We start from the raw sequence: 11121 nt of genomic DNA on the forward strand, positions 1-11121 counted from the left end.
TGACAGTTATTCACTTGTAATTTCAATTTTGAAAGTAAATTAAGTTTCACAAATTGATATGGTGCTACAGCATTGCTAAATATCCCTAATCTGTCACCAAGTATGACAGCGTTAGAATTAATTCCAAGTATTAAAATTGCAAAATATACAAGGTATGATTTCTGAAAAAGTGGGTTGTGAAAGATATTTTTCTCTTGCAGTATCATGCAGAAGAATTTGTTGAGAGTGAAGCTCAATCAGCTTCAATGTCACTTCACGTGGATTCTACAGACAGAAAACATTGACCTGGACGGTATGAAGCAAATATTACACGATTCAGTGAAGCTTGATGAGAAATATCAAGCCAGCTCTTACAACCAACTCGCTTTTGTAAACTGTCTGCAAGGAAACTGTGAGGAGGCGATTCAAAACTTAAAGGAAGCTGAAAAGGTTCTGAGGGAGAATCATGAAGATGAATTTGATAAAAGAATCATTGTCACCTATGGAAACTATGCCTGGGTATATTATCACATGGGACAACTGACAGATGCTCAGTCCTACCTCGACAAACTGGAGAGGATCTGTCAACAATTTCCTGATGCCTCTCGGTACACAGCAATGATACCTGAAGTATACGGGGAGAAGGGTTGGTCATTGCTGAGTCCTGCAGCTAAATACTATCAAGAGGCAATGAAATGTTTTCAAAGGGCCCTGGAGGAAGATACGGATAACGTTGAATGGAACTTTGGCTTTGCGACTGCCCTGATGCGTCTGGAAGGGTATTCTGGGAAGCCAGAGAATGGGAAATTCAGTGAATTAGCGATGCAGTTGAGACGTGTTCTGGAGCTTGATTCAGGTCACACTGAAGCCATGGTGCTGCTGGCTCTAAAACTGCAAGACCTCAATGAAAATGAGGAAGCACTCCGATTAGTTGAACAAGCATTGCAAAAGTCCCCTGATCAACTACACGTGATTCGCTATGCAGCAAAATTTTACAGAAGAGCTGGAAAAGTGGAAAAAGCTTTGGAGCTGTTGGGGAAAGGATTGGAAATTACCCCAAACTCTGCCTTCTTACATCACCAAATAGGTCTTTGTTACAAAAGCAAACTAATCCAGCTGATCAAATCCGACAGCAAAAGCTCTCACAATCTTAAACTTCAACAAAAAGTTTCATTGATTAACCAATGCAAGCACCATTTTGATGAAGCATTCAGGCTCAAGCGATCATTTATCATGGCAAAACTAGCATTTGCAGAAATCTGCGCAATAGATAAAGACCATGACAAAGCAGGAGCCATCTACAAAGATTTATTGAATTTGGAATATATTACCTTGGAAAATAAGCAAGAAATATATCTTGAGGCTGGGAAATTTGAATTTCATCACAAAAAATCTGAATCAAATGCCAGCAAATGTTATCTGGAAGGATTTAAAATCAAACATGCTTCAAAGGCACGAGAAGGGTGTCGCTACTACTTGGAGAAGACAGCTGAGAACCGGCTTTGCAAGAACCGAAGAGATATCCAAGCTTTTTGCATTCGTGGGATCATACATATGGTGGATGGGCAGGAGTGCTTTGAAAAGGTCTTGGAGATTGAACTTAGCAATGAAGAATAGTTATGTGCCCTCCCTGAATCAAGCTTTTCCATCGGGGAAAAAATGAAATTCCCAGTGAACAGATTTGAAAGATATTCTCTGATATCTCAAGATGTTTGGTGGGGAATAATTTCATTTATTTTCTGTCACAAATTCTTTCCAAATAGCATATATTATTTCCTTTTCCTTTGCCTTATTCCTGTGTGTGGAAATAAACAAACAAGATGATTTTGGGATCGGGGATTTATTGAGAAAATTTGGTCAGAGTACAATGATTGCTATGAATTTTAGGAGCTGATTCTATAATAATAAATATTACATGGGCCCAATTTTAACGCCAGATATATTTTGGTGGGTGCGTAATGAGAACATTTGGAAATTCACTCTTTTGCTGTAGAAATCAAATTTAAAAAAGATTAAAACCAGAGTTTCAAGGGCAGCACGGTTGCACAGTGGTTAGTACTGTTACTTCACAGCGCCAGGGTCCCAGGTTCGATTCCCAGCCTGGGTCACTGTCTGTGTGGAGTCTGCACCTTCTCCCCATGTCTGCTTGGGTTTCCTCCGGGTGCTCCGGTTTCCTTCGAAGGATGGGCTTGTTGGGTGAATTGGACATTCTGAATTCTCCCACAATGTACCCGAGCAGGCGCTGAAGTGTGGCGACTAGGGGATTTTCACAGTAACTTCATGGCAGTGTTAATGTAAGCTTACTTGAGACACTAATAAAGATTATTATTATTATTATTATTGTGCCAGTAGTCCACTTCCTGACTATCGAATTTGCATGGAGGTGAGTGAAAGGAGATTCTGGGAGTGACTCATGCAGCGAAAAGGGAAAATCCATAGCAGAGAATCTCAAAACTTTCATCTGGCACCTGATGGGCACCTCTGCCCAAAGGAAAATCAAACACTTCCCTCTTGACATACTGATTCTCTCAGAGCTCCTTCAGCCTTTTGTAAATATTGCAGCAGCTTTCCCCACTCAGGGCAGAGTTGGCAGCGCAGTCCGTGCCCAGTGATGTCACCAGAACCCAGTCCCTGTGTGTTAATGCGGACCCACCCACTTTGGGTGAGCAGTTTAACCCAGTTTCACCAAGTGGGTACATTTAAACTCACCTCCATCGAATTCTAGTGGAGCCTAAATAACTGGGAGATAGATATAATCTGATGCCCAAATATAAATGATACACATGTGTTTTATAATGATCACTGTGTGTTCAGTGTACTTTAACAGAAATGTATATTAAATGATTGAGTGTGTAGCTGATGGTGTTTTTATGATAATAATGGTTAATAACAATATCCAATCCAGCCACAGTGGGTATAATAAATCCACTCTGCCACCCTATCTTCCACTTGCTGCCTCTTCAGAGAAACGTTCCCCATTGGGTGAAAGACTTTCCATCTGTGACAGCGGAGAAAGGGCCAACAATCACTGCAGACTCTTCAGATAAATCAACAGCTCGATTCTGTTGCATGAGGATTTGCTGACTGACGATCGGACTCCCATCCAGAGCGTTCATTCAGATCTCAGCCTCTGACACTGGGAGTCTCGCTGTCCTGTAATTTGTCAGCTTCACAAACTCTCCATCAAACCATCTGAGTCCCTCATTGGCCAACACAGAGCAGCCTGGACAATACCCGGGAAAGTCCATTTTCTACAGACTGTACCATCTCACTGAGGGGGAAAGCAGTTACTGGGGAAAGTCTAAACGATATAAAATGGATGAATGTGGGTTGAAAAGAATAAAACCTCATGGCTGCTGATATTGATTTTCTGAACAGAGAGATCAATTGTAATTGTATAATCCAAGATTGAATGTTAAAATAACCAATAAAATTAAACTGTGGCTAAGATTTGATTTGTATTATTGACCTGGTTGAATGGGGACAGTTCGTGTGGGACAGAATATGACGTGGAAAAAAGTCTGGAAAATAATTTCGGTATTTGATTATCGGTATTTTATGGTCAGTTGCCACCATTTCACAGATTCCATCCTGATCAACGCACACCAACTTGTGCAAAAGCCCCTTTTATTAACGCTGTCACTCTCTCGGCTAAATAAAGACACTGCAGAGGGATGAAAGCTCAGTGTTAAAGTCAATATTTTCCCGCTTCTGTAGTAGAAAGATTCAACACTTTCGTTCAGACAAAATAACAAGCTTTATTTTCAAAACGACTGCATGCAGTAATGGCTGAAACTTGAAGTCAGAGAGCAGTTAGTGAAATTGCTGATTCCTTCTCAAGTTCGCATTTTCACAGAGAATCAGCTCAATATTTATACATTATCATTATCAAGATTGCGTGACAACAGCTTAGTCCGGAATTTGATCGGAAATAGAAACGGAAGCAATGTCATAAAACAGACCTCTTTTGGTCGCATCACTCATACCATTATCTTGTCCTTGGAGGGAACATTGAAAGGTTGGAGTAGAATTATTTCTTCCTGAACTTATCTTGTTTTATTCCTATGGCCCTGGGTTAGTTTTATCAGGAGTTGCCGAGGTCCGGTATTTTGGAATGGCTTGACCTTCTCTGATCCTTTTCAGACTTCAAGTTATGCAGAGTTGGCCTTATCAGTCTTACAGTCTGAAATGGTAAGGGCAGCATTTCTTACAGGGCTCTGGTGAACTGTGATCATTCTTTACATGGGCCTGGTGAGCTGGAATGAGTAGTTCAGCCTTTCTTACATTGTATCAAACATTTTGACCAGTCTTCCCATTGACCAGTTTTCCCATCATGCCATTACTTAATTCGTACCATATCACATCAGAGGTTATAAGATTCCAAATGATGCAATCTTTAGCAATGCAGACACAGGTTTGAACAACAGAAGTTACACATGTCGATGATATTTGCCTCGGAATACAGACAATGATTCTCTGCCAATGAGAATGGTTTCCAATCTCCATTTGCCTCTTTGTCTACTTTTTAAAGACAAATTGAAATTAATTGAAACTTTTGATTCCTCTCAGTCATAGATTTCCTGCTGCTGATTGGATACGGATGCTTCAAAATGTAAAATGATTATCAATTCTCAAGTGTGAAATGGAGGAATTTGTAAAATAATTGAACAAATTTCTTTCCTTTTTGGTCAAAATGTTAAAAGAAAATCCAGTCACTCATTATAAAACCGAAATTACTGGAAAATGCACCAAATAAGTTGCAATGAAACTGTTTGGAGTTATTTAACTGGTGTTTTCTTTAAAGCTTCAGCTAGTTTTTAATAGTTCTCTAAGTTTGGAAAGTAAAGAATATTCATCAGGTTGGCTGTTGAAGGACAGGATTGTTCACTGATTTGGTGCCCCGTGTCATTAAAAACCCTGCTACGGTTGCTGCTCTCCACATAAATAATGGAAACTGTTGTAGGGTCGTCTCACTTGGAGGTCTGGAGGTTTGCATGATTGAGAATAAATAATTTCTTGTTAAAACACCATTATTTACATTATGACAGCTAAGGTAGTAGTGGAAAATCACGCAGTTCTTCACGCTATGGTCTCCCCTTATAAGTACCATCTGGCCAGGGTTCTAACTTTATGTCTAAAATTTTCCGGGGTATAAACCATAGTTTATGTAGCATGCAACAAAAGTCGACCGCCCATCACTCAAAATCTCAGGGAACTGTGGAGAGATATCATCAGACTCTCAAAACCCTGATTAGGGCCCGTTGCCATGAATACCCAAGAGAATGGGACAGCGGAATAGACTTTTTACTATTTGCCACCAGGAATTTTCCGAAAGGATCTACTGGGATTATCCCATTTGAATTGGCCTATGGCCATGAAGTGCAGGGTCCACTAAAGTTGATGAAAGAGACGTTTCTACAGCAAAAAGAAGAATCCTCAATGTTGGATTCCTTGTCCACGTTTATGGAAAGACTTACAGGTGCTTGTCAGGTAGCCCAAGAGCATTTAAAGGTTTTGGGAGAAGGAATGAAATTGTGGGCCAGAACATTCCAAGATGCAGATGAGGTGCTGGAAGGTACTAGTTTGTCAGGTGGTAGAAGTAGTGGAACAGGTTAAAAGTTCACAGAGCCACTTTCCTGTGGTACAACAAGCAAATGCAGTAATACTGGAACAGTTGGATACTAAGATTGCATACTTAGAAGAAGGGAAATGAAAAGATCTGATACTACTGCAAAAACATAAGTAGTGACACAGAGACCCCCAAAAAAGAGAGGCCCCCACCAGAGATGCCCCCAAAACAGAGCTCACTGCCTGGAAGCCAGAGAGCAGTCCAAACAGAGACGGCAACTACTTAATCTTTTTTTTAAATTTGGAGTATCCAATTCATTTTTTTCAATTAAGGAACAATTTAGCATGGCCAATCCACCTACCCTGCACATCTTTGGGTTGTGGGGGCGAAACCCACTCAAACATGGGGAGAATGTGCAAACTGCACACAGGCAGTGACCCAGAGCCTGGATCGAACCTGGGACCTCGGCGCCGTGAGGCAGCAGGGCTAACCACTGCGCCACTGTACTGCCTGTGACTACTTCATCTTGATGTGCTCCTGTAATCCAAACATTTTCTCGCCATGACTCCCAATTTTAAAACTTGATTTGCCTTGCATGAGCTCACATTGGTCTGGTAGTTGTGATTTCTTGTCCATGGTTGTTCTTCATTTTTAAAAATAAATTTAGAGTACCAAATTATTATTTTTTTCTAATTGAGGGGCAATTTAGCATGGCCAATCCACCTTACCTGCACATCTTTGGCTTGTGGGAATGAACCTCAATCAGACACGGGGAGAATGTGCAAACTCCACACAGACAGTGACCTGGAGCTGGGCAGCAGTGCTAACCACTGCGGCACTGCGCCACCCTGGTTGTTATTCATTACAGGGGAGTACAACTTTACTCTTTTTTTCTCAAATTGTTGTTTCACCTATTTTCAAGGCCGATTTTCATTTGTTTCCATAGCGAGGTTTTTCCTGCAACAAGTCACTCGTCTGTCACCAGAGGCTTAAAGCCTGAGGGACAACACTCCTCATCAAGCATGTCTGACCAGGAGACTCTCCCGCTCTTACAATCTGCCACTAGAGTGTTGGAAGGATTTTACAAGTTCAAACTCAACCCTTTAGCTGCATTACAGACACACGTTCCATGGCTATTATGTCCTGCCGTGGGTCTGGAACACAAAGATTCTGGCCCAGAGGCAGGGACGCTAGTCATTGCACTATGGATCCAGCTGCTGCACTCTTTCCGCTGCGCTGGTTAAACAATACTACGTTCTGCCTGATTAGTGCACTGATTATTTTGAAAAGTTTGGTTCAGCCTTTTCGTAAATTTTGCTCATCCTTTTTGCAATCTGGCTAGACGCTTTGACTCTGTCTTTGGGCAGGTTTTGCTTTGGAAATCCATGTCATAGAATCAAAGAAGTCCAGTGCAGAAGGAGGCCATCCAGCCCATCGAGTCTGCACCAACTCTCCGAAGGAGCACCCTACCAAGGCTCATAGACCCACCTTCACCCTTTAACCTCAACTAACGTATTTGGATTCTAAGGACTATTTTGTTGGCACTGCCAATCAACCTAACCTGCACATCTTTGGACTGAGGGAGGAAACCTGGAACACCCAGAGGAAACCCATAACAGACACAGGGAGAAAGTGCAAACTCCACACAGTTACTCAAGGTAGGAATGAAACCTGGGTCCCTGACACTGTGAGGCAGCAGTGCTAACCACTGTGCCACCGTGCCTCTCCCTGTACTCTGCTGGCGTCCTTTGCAGCTGCACAGTGAATCTTTCGTCTGCTCTCAGACTCCACACCTTAAATGGAGCTTTCTTAGGCAATCTCCAGCTGTGTGTTCAAATTAGCTGCACTTTTCTCAGATACAGCTGCAGGTTATTTCTTGTTTCATGTCTTGAAATGTTGGGTCCTTCACCTGATTGGGAATTTTGGGGTCCTTCACTTGCTGCCACCATGTTGTAAGGTTGTTTGGTGACTCACCAACAGGTAAGATGCCTTTGCAATGGAATGCCAGCTGTCAATTGTTAACACTCAACCTGATAAATATCGCCAAGATAGAACCCTAAAACAATGTGTTATCTGCATGTCAGCTTCTCTCAGACTCTCTCCACGCACAGTCTACAACCATGTGATTCTCTGCATCATAATGAGGGTGGTATTATATCCCCAGTCCCTCCTTAACCTTTACTAACCCCAAAACCCTTAGACGACAGAAACCTGAGTGAGATGCGAGAGTATGATCAGTGCCCATCGGTTGCACCCAACTAGAGAGTCAACACCTCTGGGGAGAGACTGGAGAAGCAACAAATAGCCGCGAAATAGAATAAGAAACAAGAATGTTTCTGGTCACTGAGTGATTCCAGGCCCCAGGATGTATTTTCTGCTACTGGACAGAAATTGCATCAACCTCGAACACAGAACTGACTGCTGGGTGTTCTGGAAAACCTACACAAACATTTACACAAAAGTGCAAAGCAACAGTTGAAATAATAGTCACAATGTGATGCAATTGTTGAACTCCCCAATAAGTCATGCTGCAGTGACAATAATAAAGATTATTATTATATTATTATGTATAGTTCTCAGAGGCAGTATAATTCCACTGTGACAGCATTTTAACTGGACGAAGGAGTTCGTGAGCGTCTTATCCATATCTCTCTTTCAATCATTCTTTCTCTCATTTTCTTTTCCTTTCTTTCTCTCACTAAATGCCTCTCTAATTTTATATTTTTTCTTTCTTATCTAGGACAAAGGTTCGGCACAACATCGTGGGCCGAAGGGCTGTTCTGTGCTGTATTTTTCTATGTTCTATGTTCTATGGTCTCTTTCTTCCTTTATCACACTCGCATTCTCACTTTTTGCTTTTCTCTCTTTCCTTTCTCTTTTTCTCTTTCTTTGCCATCCTAATTTCCCCTTTTCCCGTTGTCTTTTTCATTCTGCCTCTCCCCCTCTTTATTTTCTTACCATTTTATCTTTCCCTTATTGCTCTCTCTCTTTATCTCTCCCATTTTTTCTCTTTCTTTCGATCACATTCTTCTTTTCTCCAGATTTTTACTGCCTTTTGTGTGGGATGTGTTTCTGAGTTCACTCCCACCAAGACAATATAATATCTATTTTGTGCAGTTGTTGTGGCCAGATCAATATGACCAAGCCAACAATGTTAGCATAGCGATTAACTTGTCCTTCACAAATTGCTGAAAGTATGTTGCTGTCTAATGTTGTGATCCATGTAGAAACTGCTAATCTTTCAAACGAGATGAATTTCTCAGTGACCATCAGAAATAACCAAATGACAAGATTTCTCAATTTCAGAAGCTTACTGTAACAAACAAAATAAAATCAGTTCAGACATAACAGGTAGCTAATACACTAAACGAATAAAAAAAAATACTTTCACATTATCTAACGAATGAAACTGAAAAATGCCATTGTTAAATCCTTTTACTTTAAGCTAAACCTCTGGCAGATATTTAGCATCAAAGGTAAAGTTGTGAGTTATTCCTAGCTTTCCAGCAAACTCATTTCCCTCTGCCAAACCAGGTCGAATCTCCTTCAAAAATCGTTCCACTCAGCCTGAGTATTCTTGAACCAACTTCTGTCAGCAAGACCAATCTGGTTACCCCTTGATGTGGGAAATAAGGAGTTAATAGGGTTACTGAGAGTTACACTTACGAATCAGTTTCAATGTATTTTTCCATAAGCCTAATCTTATATACGTCTGTTTCTCTAGATGTATTTTTCCAGATGTGAGGTCACTGTAGCTGAAAACCCGGGTTGCATTTACATTTTGTACTGTTGCATCAGCTGCATATCTGTGAGAATATGATGATGGCCTGTAACTTTCGTGTATCGCCAGCAAGCCATGGCCTGCCAATACTGAGAGAGAAGAGTGCGCACTTACCTGTGCTCAAAAATCGTGGAGAACTACTCGGCTCCAGCAGCAGCCTGGGGCCTGCAGCGGGGCAGTCTGTGCAGGCCCCAGCGCGGCACAGTTTGAATGTAGGCATGTCCGCTTGTGATGGAGAAACTATGGGAATGTCCATTGAGGGCATGCATTTAAACTGAGGTTTGTATTGAAGACAACAAGCAACAGGTTTCACAGCTATTTTAAAGGTATGTTGAAGTTTCGTAACCATTTTTAAATTCTTTCTTTTACGCAGGAAATGGTATTATTATTGGTTCTTTTAAAGTATTTTTTAATTTTATGTTTTATGATTGAAGGCGATTGAAAGTTAACATTTATAAATAAACAAAGGTTTTCTTATTTGTTTTAAATCTGTGAAACTATTTAAATCAGCACTATATTATTATCCAACTTTACACGTGGCATGATTAAAAATGTTTGTGTGTTTTCATTTAGAATATGCAACTGAAAATTTAGCTGGGACGAAGAGAAGTCAGAACTTTTCGGACCACGAACAAGGGAGATTCTTGAAGCAGGACAAAATGGAAATAACAACGTCTCCTTACAGACTGCAGAAGGGTGTCATAAAAAATTGTTAGAAGATGGTTCTGACCTGGTCGTAAGATATAAAAAGTGTCCCCCCCACCCCACAGGGCTTTTTCCTTTCAGCTGTCATTGTCCTTGTAACATCTGATTTTTAAAAAAATGTGTTTTAATCATTATTATATTTCTGCCTTGTTTACTTCAAGTATCTTATTCATTTATAATTATCTCAATTAAATGTTGTGTTTCAATCAGGCATTTACACAAGTTTGTAATGTTTAATGGAAAACATTTGCGAACAAAACTACTGTTAGAAATACAAAATGTTGATACCATGTTAACATATAACTTCACATTTAACATTAGCAGCTGCTGTATGACATTTTGTTAAATAACTACCTCGACATTTCCAAATTCCTTCCAATAAAACATATCTTTTCACTTTAACATAGTGATCAATAAAATAAACCTTTTCACTTTAACAAAGCGATCAATAAAATATATCTTCTCCTTTAACGAAGCGATCAATAAAATATATTTTTTTACTTGAGCATAATGGTTCTGTTGTCTTTCTGTAAATAGGGGAGGGAGGTGAGGAGCGAGGATTGATGGATAGAGGGGAGGGGAGGGAGAGGATAGTGAGGCAGGGGAGGGGGTAAGGAGGGAAGGGGGAAGAAGGGAGGGTTCCGTGTCCAAATGTACCAGCTGCCCTTGTATCACCTGAAGCTTAGGCTACCTCACCTGCACCAGGAGGTATGTCTGCATCAGGCTCCATTATTGCACACCTCCAGCTCCTCCACTCCTGTGGCAAAGCATCTTCCAGGTGAATGCTCAGTCCATGCTGAAGGGCAAATTTGTGCAATGCACAACACACTATAACAGTCGTGAGTTTTATCTTAACTGTTAAGGCAGTGTGGCAACAGAGTTCGGTTTCAAGTCTTCCTTCAACATTTCACAAAGGCATCCCATTGCTTCCTTGCTGAATCGTTGTCCCCTGGCACACATTTCATTTGGTGTCTTTTGCCTGTATACTCTGAGGGGTGGGTAACTGATTTGCTTCCTCACCAGTCAGACATATAGCCTGACTTGATTTTGAATCTGCAGTGGATTCTGCAATCCCTGTCAGAGAGAT

General features: G+C 40.9%; 1 protein-coding gene across 1 annotated transcript; it reads left to right on the top strand.

The window, feature by feature from the left end:
* Nucleotides 1-204: 204 nt before the first annotated feature.
* LOC140392408 (interferon-induced protein with tetratricopeptide repeats 1B-like) lies at nt 205-3427 on the top strand. The gene has a single exon (XM_072477684.1). It carries the CDS (start codon nt 205-207, stop codon nt 1594-1596), a length of 1392 nt encoding a protein of 463 aa, XP_072333785.1. The 3' UTR covers nt 1597-3427.
* The last annotated feature ends 7694 nt before the right edge of the window (nt 3428-11121 follow it).

The sequence above is a fragment of the Scyliorhinus torazame genome, chromosome 16 (assembly GCF_047496885.1).
Source record: "Scyliorhinus torazame isolate Kashiwa2021f chromosome 16, sScyTor2.1, whole genome shotgun sequence".
NCBI classification, from domain to species: Eukaryota; Metazoa; Chordata; class Chondrichthyes; order Carcharhiniformes; family Scyliorhinidae; genus Scyliorhinus; species Scyliorhinus torazame.

What these genes read in the sequence shown, in the direction of transcription:
- LOC140392408 (XM_072477684.1), top strand. Translation starts at nt 205, where the DNA reads ATGCAGAAGAATTTGTTGAGAGTGAAGCTCAATCAGCTTCAATGTCAC.